This window comes from Grampus griseus (assembly GCF_964374135.1).
Source record: "Grampus griseus genome assembly, chromosome: 2".
NCBI classification, from domain to species: Eukaryota; Metazoa; Chordata; class Mammalia; order Artiodactyla; family Delphinidae; genus Grampus; species Grampus griseus.
Genome location: NC_139018.1, coordinates 158,612,679 through 158,634,248, shown reverse-complemented (window position 1 = coordinate 158,634,248; position 21,570 = coordinate 158,612,679). Strand labels below are relative to the sequence as shown.

At 37.3% G+C, this 21,570-nt stretch overlaps 1 protein-coding gene across 14 annotated transcripts in view; it reads left to right on the top strand.

Annotated features, from left to right (window-relative positions):
- CREM (cAMP responsive element modulator) overlaps nt 1–21,570 on the top strand; it is a 66,390-nt gene that overhangs the window by 32,641 nt on the left and 12,179 nt on the right. For 5 of the 14 annotated variants that reach the window (XM_082648533.1, XM_082648530.1, XM_082648532.1 and 2 more), the window contains exons 4-5: nt 5,032–5,129; nt 5,269–5,411. In XM_082648533.1, the coding sequence (XP_082504659.1) occupies nt 5,032–5,129; nt 5,269–5,411 (241 nt within the window). Of the gene's footprint in view, nt 1–2,575; nt 2,723–5,031; nt 5,130–5,268; nt 5,412–13,245; nt 13,435–19,810; nt 19,891–21,570 lie in introns of those variants that run through there. The other 9 variants (XM_082648528.1, XM_082648527.1, XM_082648521.1 and 6 more) reach the window with 4 other exon arrangements.

Sequence of the window (21,570 nt, the reverse complement as noted above, 5' to 3'; positions counted from 1 at the left end):
GTATTTATAGTTTTCTGAAGAAGTTGATGTTGATTTTAATGAATGTGATTTTCTGATAGTGTCTCATGAAATGTGTCAGCATTTGGGAGATCTACTTAACTCAGTGAGCCAGTATTTTCCAAATAACTACCACATAACGTTACAAAATCATGCCTGGCTAAAGAGTATAAGATAGATCAATGTATAAGTATAAGGTAGATGAATGGATTTTAACGTAACTAAGTTTTCAGATTCCACATGGCCGCTAACCTTTAAGAAACAACCACTTGCTGAATTTTGGTGTAGTATCAAAGAAGAATACCCACATTTCTCTGAAAAAGCCATTGAAATACTCCTCCTTTTCTATTTATACATGTGTAAGAGGCATATTTTATTCACATACCAATTAAAATAACATATTGCAACAGATTCAGTGCAGAAATAGGTATGAAAATCCAGCTGTTTTAAGTTAAACCAGACATTAAAAGAATTTGTAAAAATGTAAAACATTGACACTCTTGTCATTAATTATTTTGTCTTGGAAAGTAGTCTTCATAAAATGTTATTTATGTTAGCATGTAATGGCATTATTGTTATTTTTAAGTGAGTTACTAAGTATTTTAAACATTTCTCAGTTTTAATTTCTAATGTGGTAAATATCAGTACATATAACCAACAGTGGGCTGAGCTGGCTTGTGAGAGCCGATTGTGTACATCTTTTTCCAGCTTTGTGTTCAGTGTCACCCATTGGTAGCTTGAAATCTGCCATAGTAGGAGTATTGAAATTACAGAAATCTGCAAAAGTTACCCATAGCATTCTCCCTTCCCAGGAGCTGCTTGTGCGTTTACAGCGTCCTGCTGGATATAAATCACATAAACAAAAGTTATTTGAGGTCATCAGTAATTTTTAAGAGTGGAAAGGTGTCCTGAGACTAAAAAGTTTGAGAATTGGTCATTTGGCAAAGGAGTACCCTTTGGCAGTTGGTTCACAAAGAGATGGATCCTTTTTTATAATTCATACAGGGAACATTTGTAGAGTAAATCTAGTGGTTTTTAAACTTCTGGTTGTTAAATCTGCTGGCTCCATTGTGGAATGCCCTTTTTCTTTCCCCTGAAATCTAAAGTAGGCAATAAAACTCCAGGAGCAGGTGGGCTGAATTTGCCCCTTGGGCTACATGTTGGGTGTCTCCGGCCCGGTTTCTCGCTTTTCTGTCCAGCTATTACCCAGGCCACAGCAAGGCCCAGCTCAGTCGGCAGCTTCTACACAAGGCCTCCACTTGTTGTTCAGGCCTATACTGGTCTTTCGGTTCTGTGCTCCTGTGGTTTTCATGACCTGGACAATGGAGCAATTAGTTCTGTACTGTTTGTGTGCTGTTGTTTCTTAGGTGTTGGTTTTAGCAATTCTGCTTTCCACCCTAGGGCACCTAGTTCAATGCTCTCCGCATAGGTTCTCTTGCATGGATAGAAGAGTTTTTACTTTTGGATTGCCGAAGAAGTTTAACTTCCAAGAGAATGATGTTGTAAATAAATCTAATTATTTTTTATAAACCCAGTTTTTAATCATTCTTTTTAAAGTATTAGAGTAAGTAGATTGGAAATGATTGGTTTTCCTTAAAGTGAGGTCCAACGGAAGCTTTCTTCAAAATTTGTTTTAGATTCTGTGGTCTGCCACCACTCATGATAGAAACTAGTAGCTTCTTTCATGTCCAAAGTCTTCGGTGTTCTGAGTTAAGTCATAATGAATAGTGAAACTTAGTAAAATGAGGCAAAGTTTGTAAGATTACACTGGCCTCTAGGACAGTTGTGTACTAATTAGAACCTTGGCAGGTTTTGAGTCCAGAGAAGTGAAGGTTTTATTGTGTTTTACTGGTAGGGATCTTTGTCCAAAGCACCCCAAGGTAGCTGGTAAACGGCTGTTCTCTCCTGTCTGTGCAAGCCAAGTAATGGTTCTGGCCCCTCTGGATGCTCGAGTTGGGGGGAAAGAAGTGTGCCAGGGCCACATAGGCTCCAAGTCATGAGCTTTCTCTGGTTCGGAGGTGCGAGGGGCATGAGAGGTCCTGGAATTTCTTTGGCCTGTGCCCTTTTTGTGACTGTTGGGGCATAAAAGTAACTGCAGTTTTCATCAGTATAGAGACAAGGCATTAGCTTGTGTCTGGAGTAATACGATAATATCATATGTCAGAAGTTTCATTTATTAAAAAATAATTTACCATCTTTAAGTTCTGTCTCCGATTTCTCTTAAGAAGTTAAGGAGGGTGGTTTTTACTCTGGCCTAAAGAAGGCTTCACTGTTAGCAGTTGTGAGGTCGCAGTGAGGTAGTTTAACTGCTTTAGAACTTTGTGCTTGGAACATTCTTAGCCACCAAAGCATGGGAACCGACAGTGAGGAGCATGGGTTCTTTAATATCTGTCACATCAGAGAATGACTGTTCCAGGACAGTAACCATCTCCTAATGGTACGTACCCCAGCTTGCTTGTCATTTCTTAGAAGCAGGAAAAATAGGCCAGTCATAATAGTGAATGGTATTTCTTTAAGAAAAACGTAAAGAACCAAGAAAAGGTCCAGCCTTAATCCTCAATGATGATCATTTTTGCAGGTTTCTGTAGCTGGGTCAGGCACCGGAAGAGGCTCCCCAGCTGTAACTCTAGTACAGTTACCTTCAGGCCAAACTGTACATGTCCAGGGAGTATTTCAGACACCACAGCCATCGGTTATTCAGTCACCACAATTACAGACTGTTCAGGTTAGCTTCCTTCCCAGATGATTTGTCTTGGACTTTCTTGAGCTTTTTTTTTTTTTTTCTTTCACTAATTCATTTATCCTCATTTTCTTTGTGTAGCTTTGATGCTCAGATCTTGTTATTTAACATTTAGACGAATTCCTTTTTATGTGTGAAGTGCATTGTGCCCTGCTAGATACATAGATTTGACTCGAGTTGTTTTATTGTCAGCTCTTAATTTACAGATTGAGTCATTCTCCTTTAAGTTGTTGCTCTCTGCTCACACTTAGATTTGTTTAGCAATGCTCTCCAAAGATGCTTAAAAGTATTTTGAGGATTCTTTGGAGATGTCTGATAAACATGGTAATGTAAATATTGTACTACTGATGCTGTTTTCACCAGTACTCACATTAGAGTGTAGAAATTTAGGTTTATTGTTGATTCAATATGTGTGACATGATATTATTGTTACTTGGTGTTACATTTATACATCAGATTAAACTTTGGGTTTTTTTAGACGTGGTTAGTGTTGTGGTTGCGATCCAGAGATGTGTTTTGTTATTTATTGTCATCAAAGTTGGTCATAAATTCTTAACATTTCTCAAAGCTAAAACATTTCTTTGCATCAACAGATGTAAATTATTAAGTATGCATTTTTAAAAGCATACTTTTCTCTTCTACTGAATTTATGTTTGTTCCTTTTTAAGGTCAGTTTGTTTTTGTCCTTTAAATGTTGAAATTATTTGAACCTAATTGATGACAAAAAGATCTCTGAGGAAAATGTAGTTTCTTATACTTAATCAGTCTTACCTTTTTCTGCATATTTGAATCCAGTTTGTTGCAGAATAAGGATGAGAGTTGCAACATGACACTTGAAGTAATAATAAAGCCACATGCGTTAAAAGCTTGGTTATCTTTTCAGCACAGGTGTCTCTCCTGTCTTTCAAAAATGTAAGAGTGATTCTCAGTATTGTCTTTTTTTTTAATTTATTTCCTGCAATGAACTTTGATTCCAGGACTTTCTGACTCTTTCTGACCCTAATTATAAAGCAAGAAAGTTTTTCCACTCTCCTTATTGTATTATGACTTTTATTGGGGTGCAGATATCAATATTTCTACTTAGTTTTAACCTTGCTGGTACTGGAAGAAAATGTCTCATATTCAGTAGGCTCTTTTGGATTTTGTTAAATGGATGATATGGTTATCTTTGTAGAGATAGGTGTCTGTGGATCTTGTGTTAGAATTCCTACCTGTCGAATGATGAACTTCAGTTTTCACTTTCTAAAATAATAGCTTATCTTGCATAAGGGAGTTGTTATGATTGTACAAGAGACGTGTGGAAGCCCACTTTACAGTGATAAATATTTGGTGATGATATATGGTTGTCTGATTTGCAGCGGCAGTTTCTCTAATAAGTTCTCCTCATGGATGAGTGTGCTTATGTGTAGGGTGTTCATCACCAGAGATGCAAGGTCATACGTGTAGGTGAACAAATATGTACATCCATGTGCCTTGGGAAGTATATATTCCTGCCTGCATTGTTGGTATTTTAATAAGCCTTTTTGATTGTGCCCAAATCAAATTCCCATATAATTGTAATATTAAGTAAAGTGAGTTTTGCAAACTCAGAACTATCCTAGCCCCTATGATAGATGGCTGAATATATTGAGAGCAGTCATGTTGTAGAGAGATTCATTATTTTAGTTTCCTGACTTTCTTTACTATTTGTTATTATACTATTACTTGAAAAAATGAAATTGTATTTAAAAATCTGATCTTTCTTTTAAGGAGAAATTCCTTATTTTGACCTTCAAGACCTACTGCCATCAAGCCCACCCCACCTACTTCTTGTAACTTTAACCAGGCTTGTTACCCACGTGTTTACCTGCTTACATATTCTTTCTTCTTTGGACCTATCTAATGTCTAATTTAAAGACCCAGCAGCATAAGTCAGCAGTGGTATTGTTTTCTGCCTCTGTCACTCGCTGGCTCACCCACTGCTGGATTTATGAGATATTTTCAGGGTTGGATCTTAGGTCTTGTGTATCTTACAATGAGTGCTTTCCTGAAGGCTGCCTGACACTCATTTGCATTTCTGCAGTATATGTTATCTGTGCCATCCTTTGCACACAGGCTGGTTCTACAGCTAAGTGTTGTTGTCTGCGCTTCCTCTTCCTCTGCGCCAGGTTGTGAGTGTGGTTAGTGCGTCTCAGTGTGTTCTGTCCCCAGCTCCCGGCTTAGTGCTGCACACAGAGAGACCCTTAAGCACCGTGTTGTGAATGAAGGAGATACCATGGATTTTATGATGCATTTCAGGAACTCTTGTGTTATAGGTAGCAACAATTGCAGAGACAGATGAGTCTGCAGAATCAGAAAGTGTAATTGATTTTCATAAACGCAGAGAAATCCTTTCACGAAGACCCTCTTACAGGTAAGTTAAGTTTCCTACTGTAATGATACTTTTTCCAAAAAAAGAGAATAATTATATATCAGATTCTCCCATTATAGCTGTTCTGTTTTAAATCTCATTCATGTATCTTAATTATTTATATTGTTAAATTATATTTTAGAAAAATACTGAATGAACTTTCCTCTGATGTGCCTGGTGTTCCCAAGATTGAAGAAGAAAAGTCCGAGGAAGAAGGGACGTCACCTAATATCGCTGCAATGGCAGTGCCGACTAGCATATATCAGACTAGCACGGGGCAATACAGTATGTATGCTGCAATTCCATATGACGTACTGCTAACTTTAAGTCTCTCTAGTTTCCTTGAAGCATCTCGGGTTTTGACACTAAACTGACCCATTTTAAAATGCGTCATGATACCTAAACTGTGTATCATAGTGTGAAAAGTACATGTTAAAGAAGTGAGAGATTTGTACTGACAGTTGTCATATACTTTTGAAAAGTAAAAAAATTTTTTACTGAAAATAGAAGAAAACTTTGGGGTAAAAATAAAGAGAGGGTTTTTCTTATTTATATGTGTATATTCATATCTAGTAAAAGTTTAAAACTTACTGTTTTTGTCTCTATGATACATGTGAACATAATAAGATATAAATGTCTGTATTTCATTCTTGTTGGCTTTTGTCACCAACAATTACATTTTATACTTACTAATCTAAAAGAGGTGCATATGTTTTCTAAACTATGTTTTAAATGTAATTCTGTTTTCACTACTCTCTACTGTGTTAATTTGTGCTGCAGCTTTTTCTAGAAGAGAATGGAAAAATGATTTATTTTTTTAAACTAAAGCAATTGGACAGATCACTTAATTTGAAATTTTAAGTACCGAAAGCTGTAAATAAACAGATACATTCACATTTAGTCTTGTGCATTTTAATGGGCTGTTAATTCTGTGCTTTTTGCTTCAGTTAAAGTACTAGTCTTTTCCCAAATCAAGAATGTTTTATATATAAAAATACTTTAGTTTAAAATGAGAGCTAGAAAGAAAAGTTGGAAGGAAAAGAGAAAAAGGACAGAAGCAAAGTTTTTTTTTTTAAACAAGCTAGTTAGGTACAGGAATATGTGTGACGTTAATTACTGTGTTGATCCAAGTACAGTGTTAAGATTTTAGGTGTATTTTCTGTTTTCCCTTTAAAAAGTAACAATACCTACAAAAGATCTCAAGTCTTAACTTATGACCTGGATGCTAAAGCAAGCTATAATATATGGGGAAGCCTTAGTCATTAGTTTTTTAGAGTTTTTCTTTTAATGGTGGTAGATTTGCAGTATTAAACAAATTCTGCTATGGTGATTTCTGTTCTTTGGGTAACTCCTACGCTGATACCTGACAGAACTGGCGTATAATTTGTCCACACCCTGTACAGGGCACTGAATGAATATGTCCAAAGTTGACATTAGGAAAAGAAAACTCCCCATAGACTGTCAAAACTAGGCCTTGAGGTTTTCATCTTCATTTCTCTTTTATTACTGCACTGATTTCTGTGCCTTTTTTGTCTGACCCACTGGGAGTAGATGGTGGGAGTTTTAGAACTGGTATGGCTGGGCAGGGCTTGGAGCTGCTGGAACCTCCTGGCTGGTCAGCTCTGGGCTTGAGCAGTGGGCTGTACACCTATTATCATTTTCTGTTTTGTGTCATGAAAAGGTTGGAAATTACTGCTGAAATAATGCTAAGACATCTTAAAGTTTGGAGGGTGACCTAAGATGCTGTCTGTCGTCTGAAACATTTCTCTGGCATATCCTGATGCTGCTTAGGAATTGATCTCTTTATAAGTGACATGGGCGAGGATGCTGTGGTGAATTTGCCTACATTATTAGCTGAGAATTTGGAGAGGATGTTGAAGCTGGAGATGACGTGGGGAAGGTGGCACCTGGTCCTGCCAGTTACTACCTGGATCACAGTGAGATAGTTTCGAATCTCAGGTTTTTAGTCTTTGAAGTGTGAATGATACTAGATTGCCAAACTCGGAGGTTAATGTGAGGACAAAAGAAGATAACAGATTTTACCTGTTGGGGAAGAGAGGCATGCTACTTTTGACATGAAACAGAGAAATGTAAGCCAGCTGTGGCAGTGTCTCACTCCCAGTCATTAAACTGTTTCCCCCGGCCAGCATCAAAGCCTTTATTTCTTGTGCTCTTAGCACGTGCTTGCAGCTGGGGGCTCGATGTAAGTGTCACTACCTTGGGTGTGGGGTACGTGGGTGTGCAGGAGTGGAGTCAGGAATTCTGGTTGAGAACTAGAAAATCGAATGTTTGGAAGTTAGACATTTCTCTATTTGCCACATCAGAAGTCATGGACAGTTTCTTACTTCGCTTTCTTAATTTGGACCCATACAGTATGATCCTGGCAGTTATTTTAATAAAAAGTTGTGGTTGTCCTACCTGTGCTGTCCGCAGGTTAAAAATTGCCATTTTATTGGTTCAAAAGAAGGGATATTGCCTATGTTAAAAATGATAATTAGTGACACTTGTTTATGTTGATAATTCTTTCATTTGAAAAGTGCATACTAACATTTAAACTTTTCTTTAGAAGACATTTGCTTTAAATGTATATTTATACATACAAGATCCATTTTCATCAACCATTTCTTACTAGCAATAACTTAACAGAAATTAATATTCTTAAATATCTAGAAATAGAAACAGTTACTGGTGTCCTTTGATTTTTAGAATAGAGTTTATTTTACTAGAATTTCTGGAGATTTTTCTGTGTATTTGCATGTACCTATTTTTGAGACCCTTTTATAGCCTTTTATTGTAAAAAAATTTAAAATTTTCTTCAACTTTTATCCATGGATGACTTTCTCCCAAACTTTACTTTGTTTCTTTTTTTCAAAAATTATTGTTTTAGATCTTTTATTTTTAATTTGCTATAATGAGTTAGTTGGAGTTAAAAACAAAAGAACTGTAAAAGGAGTGTTCAACTTTGTGAGTCAAAGTTGAAGTAAAATAAAAATTCAGGTTTCTCATATACAGGTAGTCACATTTTTAGTAGTTGAAAGTGAGATATTTGATGGAAGTTGGCCTTATTATTTCAACTTATTTTTTTTAATCACAAAGATAAGAAGTGAAAGTTAGAACAGGCTATTTCCCGGAGTAGGGAAAATAAAATAGGCAGGAATTCATTACCTGCCTATTGGTAATATTCATTACCAAGAAAGTGACCTCGGCTTGAGAAACTTTGCTGGAAGTACAGATCTTAGTGATAGGTTTGCTGTATGCCAATTAAGTCGTTCTGGTCAAAGAAAACCTGTTTTGTCTCAAGAGAATATTTCTGAATGATAGTGGTTCAGATAGTCTTAGAATTAGCAAAGAATGTTACTTGCTGCATGACATTCAAGACATGCATTAAACGGGAGTGAATTCACAAACAGTAGTAGTTGTGGTTCTTCTATGTGTGCTGTTGCAGGTAAAGAAATTTAAATGTTTGAAGTTTCTTAATTCATTAAATTTTCTCTAATGACGGCTTTTTGGGTTTTTTTTTTAATCCCCCGTCTACTTTACCCTACTTCTTCCCTTACCAATTAAGGACTGTCACCTAAGACTTCAAATTATTTTTTCCTAAATATCCCTGTCTCTTTGCTTGCTCCTACTTTATTTTACTAGGAATCTTGTTAGAGTGAATCTCTATTAATTCATCTTTCCTGGCATCTTATACACTATAGGTAAGTGGGTCAGTCCTAAATCCACCATATGAAGAAAGGTATCTGTGAACTTTGTGGATTGCTTGAAGAATTCAGAATTCTCAGGAGACTCAAATGAATAAGCACCGATTCCATTTCTTTGTAAGAAGAATTTGCGCGATAGGCTTGCACATTCTAAAGTAAATGCAGTTGCATTTACTGCTCTTAGGAGTGACTTTTCTTACATGCTCCCAAGGTACCTTTCAAAGCAAACTTAGGACGGTATCTACTTGATGTAAATCTGGCTCTTTAACCTTGGTGTTGCTGTTCTTGTTACAGCAGGAGGCTGTTTTAGTCTTTATGCTTCTTTAGCATTTATTCTTTAGTCTTTATTCAAGAGGAAGGCACCTCTTGGCTTTAAGGCACAGGTACTCACAGCTTCTGTTTTGTGCTCACTTTTTGAATTTCAATCTAAGAATTCACTGGAATAAGGTCTGCTGTTCCTTTTTAAAGTTCATTCGATGAAGTTTTATTTATGAATCCTTTTATTGCAATGTGGAATAAAGATGGTTTTAAATCGTAAGTAATTAAACATTTACATGTTTATGTGTTTGGATTAGCTCATATATTACAGGTTTAGGGTTAAAAAGATGTTAGCATCACATGAAAAGAGGTCAGATAAAATCTTAATTTAAATAAATTCTGCTCCTTCCTCATTTGGTCATGAACTTTTTTTTTTTTTTTCAGTTTTCCACTCTTATTTTTCTCTTCTTCCTTCTTTATTGATTATACAAGACTTTAAAATATTTTTTAATTAAAAAATTCTTTAATCAAAACTCTTGAATTTTCATCCTATAAGTAGTATTTTCCTTGCTTCAGTGATATTAATCGCTCTAGGAGAAAAGTGCTCAGTGGCAATGAGTAGTAGAAGTAGCAGATTATTTTAAACACAATTTTTTATACCAGGAATTTTTAAAGAATTTATTGCCTAGACTAGTTGATATGATAGCATCCTGGTTACCGTTGTATGTGGTAAGTTGGGCATGGGGAGACCATACTTGGGTTAATTCTGATTTGAGGCTAAATATCATAACTATATAAGAATGTGTATGAAGACATTTGTGTAACCACTAAAACTAACTTAGTAGAAAAATACTTAGTTAATTAACGAATTATACTCTCTCTAGACAAACTCTTTTTTAACGTAAGGTCAGTGTGTTCAACATTCAATCTGTGCGTATAGAGCGACCTACTTAATTATGGACTACAGCTCACCTGAGACATTACGGGACAAAAAGTTAGGTACGTCCCAGAGCAACTAGGACAACAGAGCTCAACTTCTACCCATCACTACTATGAGCAGATAACATACTGTCAGGCTTGAATCAGTTAATAATGGACATTGAAGTAGAATTTAATTGACTATATAATGTATTTGTTCAGTTTTAATTCAATTTAGATTATTTCATCAAACTGTAATGTTATTAGGATTATTTAAAAGAGGAAAATAAATGTGCATATACTCTAAAATAATAAACCACTTTTACTTCTGCTTGAATCCTAATCAGTATTCATAGACTTGTGTGGACTCTTCATTACAAACAACAAAGTGGCCATATGTGTAAGCTTTTATGCCTCAGTTGCATGCATCAGTCCAAGAAAGCATTAATAAAACCTAGGTTCCCAAGGTAAAATTAGTAGGAAATACAGAGGTGTTTTATTTTCAGTGGTTGCTAATGGCCTTGATATGGGCCAGTGATTTTACTTTAAAATGATTTGCCAGATATGATGTCTGAGATTTGTTTTAAAATACTCCAGACACAGAAAAAGGTTTGGAATGAGTGGGTAGGGAAAATAAATGACACAAAATTCTTTCACCTTTTATGTTTGCTAGAAAAGTTCCATAAGTTAAAAAAAATAATAATTAGCTAAAACAAGACATGACTAAACTCATTCAGTTAATTTCAGTTTAGTTTTTCCTACTAGTTAATTTATATTGATGTGTATTTATTAAAAAAATTATGCTATCCTTGAATATTTCGTAACCTAAAAAGTTTCCTCCTCAAATCTTTTGAATACACACACACACACACACACACACAGCCTATTTCTCGTATCCTGAAGCATTGGGAAATCTTCACGCGTTGGGAATATTGTCAACTGAGAGGCTACATTTTTACATGGGAGGGTCCACTGTCATTTGATAGTGCCAAAATCAAGAGTGCCTTTGGTATAAAAAAAGTTAGGCTAAACGACAAGACTCATCAGTAGAAACATTTTCCCCCTAGAGCCAGCTTCTGTGTGTGTGTGTTTGCCTTTTGTTTTCCACACCTAATTATATGATGACCAGAAAATAAAATGATAAGAGGAGCAGATTCTTGGTATATCAGCTTTGCACAGTATGAAAGCAAAGAAGTTTGGGTGGAACTATGGGGAAACAATGAAAAAAAATGAAAAGAATGAAGTATGAAAAGAAGAAAGTAAGGATTTTTATCTACCTATTTCATGGTTCTTATCCTTTGAAGCAATTACTCAGATTTTTTACTAGTTCAAAAACTCGGTAATTGTATTGTCAATATGGAAAATTAAGTTCTATCATTATAATTTGAAACAATACTTCATTTAACTCTTATGGATTCACACATGGCTTAAGTCATTTTTATATATTCTGTCTTGAAATGATAGCCATTCATTCATCATATTTATTGACTGCCTGCTGTGTGCTAGGCTTTGTGCTTCTTAGCATTGTGGTTACACTGCCTATGCCTGTTCTTTCTAAAGCACTGTTTCTTTGGCAACAAACTATCAACTGAAAATATTCATTCAAATATATGATAACATATGAAATTCATTCATGTCCAGCCATGAAGATCCAAGGAAGCAATATCTCTTCTTTTTCAGACTTCTTTCAAACCCTTTTATTATTAAGGGGTGAGTCCTGAGAGCTTGAAATCTTTGGAGAGTCATGGTGAAATCTTGTTTTTAAAATGTGTACGGAATATAATGCTCTAGATGAGCCAGACAAATAAAGTGAGGTTACTTCAGAGTTTCTCAACCACAGCGCTGTTGACATTTTGGTAACTGATTCTTTAGTTTCTGTCAATCGTATAGCAGCCTGCCAACAAACTAAAACCAGACAGCGCCTCTGTGTTGAAATCTTTTTAAAATGTTAACCCATCTTTCTGTGTTGGCCCTAGAACTGAAGATTTGTTGTGGTGGTGGTTGTTAATCTTACCAATAGTTCTGATAGTTTTATTCGATCAGATTGTCACCTTTGCTTAGATGCCGTTACAAAGTTAGGGAATGACTCAGAAATATTCAGACTATATTTTAGACACTACTACAGCATTCCTGTAAGACATTTACATTGAATTATAGGTGTTGCATTATTCTGATTATGTGTCATTTTTATCTTCATTGTAAAGTCTAACTAGCTGGTTTATATGTGATTTTTTTTTAAAGAATAGCCCTTGTTCCACTTAACCTCTAGTGTTTAAATTAAATCATGGAGTTGTCATCTTTATGTTAAAATATATAGGACTCTCATATTTTAAATAGTACTTATTTGTCCATTAGAGTGAAATTTAAAAACATAACATTTGATCAATTATTCTTTTGAAACTTTCTGTTAATAAGTTAATTTTTAAACATGGCTGGCAAGTCTCAGTATTTAAAGGAAGTCTACCTCATATCTGTTGCCATTAGCTACAGTTCAAGACACTTGGTAGAGGTAAATGTAGCACGAAGTCTTTCAATACAGTTACCTTTTAAGGTTCTTTCCAACTTAACATTTTATATTTCAGGATTCTCCTGACATAGTCAAAATGGCAAAGGTTACAGTTTGTAGACTTGAGCTTTAAAACCTCAAGTCTAAAAATATATATAGGTTTTAATAAGTATAGAAATATATAGAAATGTATATTTTAATAAATATATGTTTTAAAGCTATATACTGTATATATATATATTTCATTAAAAGCTACTTTCTTTTGATGATAAATTAGACAAGTAGTTACCTGAACAAATTATAAATTCATTGTACTCATAATGCTCAATGGAATTTAACTGACCATTTCTTAAATGTTAGAAGAATGTTGTTTATCTATAACTGAAAATATATGAAAGACTGGAGAAAATCAAAACCTGGACTTTCTCCCTGTCTGATCTCCACTCTTCCTCTTAAATAATTTAGTTGGATGGATGCCAGAGAGGAGGACAACTCCATGAGTTCTGTGTATTTCAAACAGTTCTGAATATAAGATATTTTCAAGTATTTTGAGCTTTTTCAGAGTGTTGCTCCATGAAGGAGGAGCCCCTTACCAATTCAGCATAGAGAATTAAGGATAACTTGAGAATGAGAAGCTTTGGTAATAAATAGATCCAGAGTATATTCTTCCTATATGGGATTATTAAAAATGAATCTTGAAATTCTCTAATTTTTCTTTTCTTTTTCTGTTAAGTTGCTATAGCCCAAGGTGAAGCAATCCAGATTTCTAACCCAGGATCTGATGGTGTTCAGGGACTGCAGGCATTAACAATGACAAATTCAGGAGCTCCTCCGCCAGGTGCTACAATTGTACAGTACGCAACACAGTCAGCAGATGGCACACAGCAGTTCTTTGTCCCAGGCAGCCAGGTGGTGGTTCAAGGTATATGTCATTCATCTAATACATTTAGAATACCCATGGGTTACTATAGCACTCCATTTAGTGATGATTTCATAGTTTTCTGAAATATACAGGAGGTAGATTTTCGGTGGAGGGAGGGAGGACTTAAAAAGGCTTGGAGAAGAAATATTTTAGTATATTAAACAATAAGTTAAATAAATTATACAGTTTTCAATTTTTAGCAGATTTTATTGGGTCTAAAGAAAAGTTAAATTCAGAGTAGCATAATGGAAAAAAGGAGTTGAAAACATGAATGAAGTTTTTAATTAAGTAAATATTCTTCATTTGGGGGTTAGAAATGTACTGAGTATGTTTTTAGTACCTAGTGTAGGAAGATTTAAGTATCCAGTCCTTGAGGCACTGAATTTGGGTTTTTCCCCAGTTGTTATACTCAAGTCTGCTTTCTAGACATCTCATTTCAAAACAAATGCTGACTTTGTTCTTTCTTTAGACCATTCTTAGTATATTTGAATTCTGAGGTACCTGTTCTACCTCTTAATGAAAGCTGAGTAGTGAAATAAAGCAGTTGGGATGTAGCCCTAAGTTTTTAGGGTAACCTAAGATTTCAGTTAAAATTGAATTATACATTATTTTAATTTCATTCAGTTGTGCTCAAATAACTATAATGTGTTCAATACAACTTTCAAAAATCCTGTGTTTTAGTTTAATTCTATTCCCCTTGGTCTATTTGCACTAATTTCAAAGGAAGTAATATCAGTTCTTTTAGTTTGAAAGTCTTGCAAGTATAGAAAAAAGCAGATTATAATTGATGAATCTCTTGATAATTAGCTTTACTCTTAGGTATTTGGGGAGCTTTACTCTTAGGTATTATATGGACTATAATAAAAGTGTATGAAGAGCCAAAGTGGTGACATTTATGGAGTAAAAAAAAAAAATCCATAGTACTTACCCAGTGCTTTAATGTTTTCTTTTAAATATAAATTTAAAGTACCCATTCTTTTTCCCCAGTACTCATGAACCCTATATGTCTAAATATGAAATACATCTTTTGTGAAAAATCATAAAGAATGCTCATTTCTTCCAATTTTATTTTTTTTTATATGGAAAATCTACTAAAAACTACTGATACTTTAAGAAGGAGAGTTTTTTAAAATGTTTTGTGTTTTGCATCGTTAATACATACATAAGTTTTATACTTTGAGGGTTTTAAGAACTCTTTTTCTTCCCTAAGTAACAAAGATATTTTTCTGCATTGATTCTGTTAGCTTTACGGTGTTACCTCTCACATTATGTCCTTAATCTACCTGCGGTCCACCTCTGTGTATAGTGTCGAGTGGGAACCCATTTTTATTGTTTCCCCGCGTATGGCGCCAGTTTTCCCTGCTAACGGTTTGTCCTTTCCCCGCTGACTTATGGGCATTATTAACTGTGCAGTAAGTAGGCCTCGTGCAGCCCCGATCTGTCTCAGCATTCTCTGTTCTGCGTGCCAGCACCACTCTAGTTTTGTTGTCACAGAACAAGTGCCCCTTTTTTGTCTTTTTAACTTTTTTTTAGCGCTGTTTTAGCTTTTGTGAACTGTTGTTCTCTCATATGCATTTGGAACAAGTTTGAGTTCCCAAATAATAATAACGTAATATAATAATAAAACCAATGATGAAATTACATTGAATTTATACGTTAATTTAGGGAGAACTGAAGTCTTTTTTCATTGTGGTGTAATTGACACATAACGTTTTATTAGTTTCAGGTGTACAACATAATGACTTGACATTTGTATAGTCACAATAAGTGATCACCACAATAAGTCTAGTTAACATCCTTAACCATATATAGTTACAAATTTTTTTTTCTTATGATGAGGACTTTTAAGATTTACTCTTGGGGCTTCCCTGGTGGCTAAGTGGTTGGGAGTCCGCCTGCCAATGCAGGGGACGCGGGTTCGCACCCAGGTCTGGGAAGATCCCACATGCTGCGGAGCGGCTGGGCCCGTGAGCCATGGCCGCTGAGCCTGTGTGTCCGGAGCCTGTGCTCCGCAACAGGAGAGGCCACAACAGTGAGAGGCCCGCGTACCGCAAAAAAAAAAAAAAAAAAAAAAAAGATTTACTCTTAGCACCTTTCAAATATGCAACACAGTATTGTTTACTGTGGTCGCCATGCTATACATTATTACATCCCTGGGACTTATTTATTTTATATCTGGCAGTTTGTACCTTTTGACACCCCTTTCACCCTTTTTGCTCACCCCTCATTCCCAACCTTTGGCAACCACCAATCTGTTCTCTGTGTCTATGAGTTTGGGATTTTTTTGTTTGTTTGTTTGTTTATATTCCACATATAAGTGATATCATACAGTATTTGTCTTTCTCTGACAGATTTCATTTAACATAATGCTGCTCTCAGGGTCCATCTATGTTGTCACATGCGGCAGAATTTCCTTCTTTTTTATAGCCGATTAAAATTGCATTGTATAATATATACACCACATCTTTATCCATTCATCTGTCGATAGACACGCTTAGATTGTTTCCACGTTTTGGCTATTGTAAATATTGCTGCAGTGAACGTGGAGGTGTAGATATCTTTTTGAATTGGTGTTTTTATTTTCTTCAGATAAATACCCGGAAGTGGGATTGCCGGATCATATGGTAGTTCTATTTTTAATTTTGAGGACCCTCCATAGTGTTTTCCATAGTGGCTGCACCAATTTACATTCCCACCAACAGAGCACAGAATGTCTTCACTTATCCAGATCTTAACTTCTTTTAACAGTTTGAAATTTTCTCCATACTTTTTGTTCAGTTAGTTTTTAAATGTTTAACCCATTAGGGTTTTGCTTTTTTGGGTTTTTTGTTTGTTTGTTTGTTTTGCTATTATGAGTGGTAGCTTTCTGTTACATTTTCTGGTTGTTCCTGGTATAGAGAAATATTGATCTCTTTAAGTTTACCTTTTATCTATGAACCTTTCTGAACTCTGATTACTTCTAATAATATGCTGAATCTTGGTGAATCTCCCTGTGATACTACATGAATGTTTGTATCAAATACAAGTAAGATGTTTCTTTTTTCCTTTCCAATCTTTATTCCTCTTGTTCTTTCTCCTTGCCTTTTCTTTTCCTTTTCTTTTCTCTTCACCTTCTCCATCTTAAAAATAATGGTGGCCAGGGGTTCTAGTTTTTTGTTAAACATAGGGGGGTCCACGAGTGTTCTTTCTTACTCTGTCCACCTTCCACCCTGTCATCTCCTTGAAAGGTCACAGCAGTTTTTCTGTGAGTCTCTGCCCTCATCTTGATTGATCCCTCCACAGCATTTAGCACTACCGACCTCTGCTTCCTTCACTTCCTGGATGCTTGTACCCCTTCTTCCAGTCGCCTCTGCCCAGCTTGTAGGTGCTGGTGGTGGTACTCGGGCTGCATCCCGCGCCCTCTTCCACCTGACTTGATTGCCCTCCCTGGATGACCTCATCCCTGCCCATGGCACACATCTCCAACGCCTGAAGTCCAAAACCCCACATCCATTTTTCCCACCCCAGTTCTCCTTTTGTTACCCTATTTCAGTAACTCTCCATCCTGTTGCTTCATGCAGAAACCTGGGTGTCACCCATCACTCTCCCACCCCTTCTCCATCCATTCTTCTTCCTGTAGCACACGTCTCTTCAGTCCTCTCCACCCCTACCGTCATAGTCCTCGTTCCGGCTGCCATGCCCTCTGACCTGTGTTACCATGATCCCTAGTCCCTGCCAGGTGGCTGCCTGGAAGCTGGTAGCTGTAGAACAGCATCCTGATTTTCCTAATCATGCCAGAGACAGCAGCTCCCTTTTTGGCCTGGTTTTTTGGGAGTTGCTTCTGAAAGTTTAGCTAGGCTCCCTTTGTTGATGCCTCCCAATGATTCTGGGAGCTACTAGCATTTCTTAAAAACAAAGTCTCTGCCTCCAGCATTTCCCTTTCCCCACTGTGTGCTCACTTCTACACTTAGGGGTGGGGCTTCTAAAATTCATATGCATGTAATTGCGTCAGCTTCCTGCTCAAAATCCTTCAGTGAATGCCTGTTACTTGTTAGACAAAGTCAGAATCCCTAACAAAGACCATACCTCTGTTTAATCCGTTACTAGGTTACTAGGCTTCTCCCTCAACTTCTCCCTCTTTTGTGCAGAATTTCTTTCATTTCCTGTGACATGCCATGGCCCCTCTCCACTCTAGGGGCCTCATGCAGAGCCTTGTACCCTGACAGGAACACCTCCACAATCATGTACATTATCCAGGTTTCATGTGGGATAGCACTTCTTTAGGAAACCTTCCTCTACCTTCCAAATCTGTCTGGTGTGACCCCTGTACCTTCTTAGGGCATGTATCCCACCATATTGTGACTCTCTGTGTCCTGCCCACATGGTGACTTCTGTTTGGACAGGTATCTTTAGTCCCTAGCACAGTCCCTGGCGTATGATAAATGTTCAATAACCATTTAGTGAATGACAGTGAAATACACTCCCTCTGTGAAAATGTTACTATTCCTGTGTGTTGATTAACCGAGTTTATCTGGTCCAGGGGATTTATTAAAACCGTACCAATAGCAGTAGTCAGCCAAGCAACCAACCCCCCTTCTTCCTTTCCTTCCTTTACCCTTTTTTACCACTATTAGTTATTGAGCACTTAAGAGCCAATTTAAAGAAATGTGGTTTTTTTATTTATTTGTTTTTTGCTGCATTGGGTCTTCGTTGCTGTGCGCAGGCTTTCTTTAGTTGCGGTGAGCGGGGGCTACTCTTTGTTGCAGTGCGTGGGCTTCTCATTGCGGTGGCTTCTCTTGTTGTGGAGCATGGGCTCTAGGCACACAAGCTTCAGTAGTTGCAGCATGCGGGCTCAGCAGTTGTGGTATGCAGGCCCTAGAGCATGCGGGCTTCAGTAGTTGTGGCCCGTGGGCTCCAGAGCGCAGGTTCAGTAGTTGTGGTGCACGGGCTTAGCTGCTCCGCGGCATGTGGGATCTTCCTGGACAAGGGCTTGAACCCGTGTCCCCTGCATTGGCAGGTGGATTCTTAACCACTGTGCCACCAGGGAAGTCCGTAAAGAAATGTTGAGATTAAAATCAATTTGAACTTTCTCAAATTTGAAATAAAGTTGACTAGTAGTCTTGGAACCAAGCCCTTAGGTGTGGCTGGGATGGAAAAGAATCCTTCATGGACTCTCCATTGGTCCCCAGACTTTTTTACTTAGCCAGGATGTCTTCAGTTTATGTGCCCTGGAGAATTACTGTAAACATGGATCCTCCCTCATGTTTCGCCTCCTAAGCCTCTGAATGTGAAGTCCCTGCCTTACTAGAGGTACTTCATTGAATAAGGCAAGAATGTGGTGGAATGCCCTTTCACTGACATAAGAATGGTTTGGATCCTAATCATACAGGGAATGGGCTTTGTAAACCCATTGATCAAGATACAAGATCAGTGACATGTCACTTCTTTTTGTGCAGTAGAGATGCAGATCATTTTTTCCCCTGGGCTGTGGTCTGTTTTACTGTTGAACATGTGCCACTCTTTGGCCTAACTTTGTAATTGTTAAATTTCCAATAGTGATCCAGCTCTTCATGTGCTGAACCTTCATTAAGTGATCCAAATGAAACTGGATATATTTTTTAAATTTTATGAATACTAACTGTGATTTATTTATGAATTTTTTTAAATCACAAAATTCTTTCAAAGGATTTTAATTGAGCAAAATAGTGCATTAGATTGAGCCACATGAAATTACTGTTTTTGTGGCCCCCAAATGTTAAATATCAGCAAATTCATGTGGTTCCATAATGTTTATGGAGGAATGCTATATAATACTTACTGCTTTTGGCACAGTGAATTTTAAAAATTTCAGTATGTATGCCCTTCAAGTGAAATTAGCAAATTCTATGTCATCTTATAAACAGCTGGATTTTATGTCATTGTAGCAAATAAAAATGTGTCAAGTAAACTAAGGTGGCTGGGTATTTCTTGGTGAATTTAGAAGTGTCTGAAATACACTTCTGTGTGTTTCACAGCGTTTTTCTGGGTTGATTGTCAGTTGTTGTTTTTAAATCTGTGTTTTTTCTCCTATGAGTTACGAAAAATATATAAGCTATATGCCTACTTTGGTTACTTAGAAACCTTGGACAGAACAATAATTTAAAAGTAGCCCCATAAGAAATAGCCATGTAACTTTTAATGCTAATGAGATGTATTTTTTGCCAGAGCCCAACTCGATTTTTATGTAAAAATAAGAAACAAGAACATTGAGATGATTTATTACAGGAAGGGTTTTTATAGGGTTTGGTTTCAGTGAGCTCGTCTGTGACAAAGCAAATTGATGGCAGTGATAGCTAGTGAGGTCACTGTGATGTCAGTACTCCTACTTACCCTGCACATGCTTGCTGGTTTGGAACACTTTATGTGGTCCTGTGATAGGGGAAGCAAGACAGTTCTGTATGCAGAAGCCCATCATGGCTGTAACTGGAGACGAAACAGGTAAGAATTTTAAAGGGATTGAAATTCCGCAAGATTGTTTTTGAAGTTTAGAAAAATTATTTAGGAACCTCTGAGTGTTTCAAAAAGTATTAACTTTCTAGTAGCTGAGGAGTAAGATGTTCCTTCTAATCTGTAACCGAATATACTCGGCACTCTGTGAAGGCATCTGAGTGTAACCGCTTCTTTGCTCAGTACTGTGCTGCTTCCCCTTTCTCTCTCTCTCTCTCTCTCTCTCCCCCTCCCTCCCTCCCTCCCTCCCTCCCCCTCTCTCTCTCTCCCTCCCCCCCGTCTCCATTTGCTCTACTAAAATAAGCTGTTGATTCATCTGCAACCTGTTGCAGATCCAGTGCAGCTGCAAGTCAAACACATTTTGTTCAAGTTGTAAAAAAAAAAAAAAAAAGTCAGCTTCCGATTTTCTTGCTGTGTTCAAATGTAGCTGCAAGACAGAATAGGAAACACAGCGCGTCAGGGGTGTTTGTGAGCCTGCCGTTCCTTCCGTCCTGTTTAAAATGGTCTGCTTCTCAGCTAACCGGGTTCAAAGGGCCGACGTCATTACATTTCCTGGAATCGGTGCGGCGGGCAGTGGAAAGTTAAACTGCAGGCAGGCAGCACGCGGACGTCAGCCCGAGTCACGCTGTGATTGACTCAGTTCTTTCCACCCGGCCGCACGCAGGTGGGGGCTGCCACCCTCTCCGCCGGCGCCCGTAGACCCCTAGCAGGTCCCGTGAGCCTCTCCTTAACGTTCCGCTCGAGGTAAGTGTGTGCCTGGCGGGGCCGAGCGGCCTGCGCAGGCGCCTGGCGGGGCCGGAGTGCCCGCTAGCGCCGGGTCCGGGGAGTGCGCATCTTTCAGTGCCGACCCGCACCCACCCGCCCCACCTGCAGTTCTTCCCGGGGGTGGTGCCCTCAGTTACAGGTAATGCTGGTGACTTAGTTACCGGCAGTTGAGTGCCAGCCTGGTGCTAAGCTCGCAGTTGAATTCCTGAAGAGTGGGTGACTGTAAACAGCTTCACCACACCTTATCTCTTCACTTAGTGGGTCTCGGCTCTCTTCCGGATGGGAACATTCCATTGTCTTGAGCAAGTAAAGCCTGTGTTAAATTGTTTTTCTCAAAGAAGTTTTCGTGAGGTTTTAGAGGGGCTATAGAATGCAGAAGCCCTCACATAACAGATTTATTGTAAGATATAGATGGACTTAAAATAATCTCAGATACTGCATGTCATATGATTCTTAGAACCAAAAGGCATTTTTATGCATACATGTATTTTCTAAAAATTATTAGTTGGTTTATATCTTTTTTATTTTTTTTAAACATCTTTATTGGAGTATAATTGCTGTACAATGGTGTGTTAGTTTCTGCTTTATAGCAAAGTGAATTAGTTATACATATATATATGTCCCCATATCTCTTCCCTCTTGTGTCTCCCTCCCTCCCACCCTTATATCTTTCTTTACTAAGCCTTTAATTCCAATTTTCATGTCCAAACATGAGAGAGAATTATAACAAAAAATAAATGATTTGAGAATACCCAGAATATATTTAAATATTAAATTTTAAAGTAAAAATTTACATAAATGTTTAACCATTGCTTGAAAATAAATGAACATTTTTATGCGTTTATGTTTACAGAGTGAACATACCACTATCCTTGAAAATATTTTTTTTCACAGTTTTACCCATAA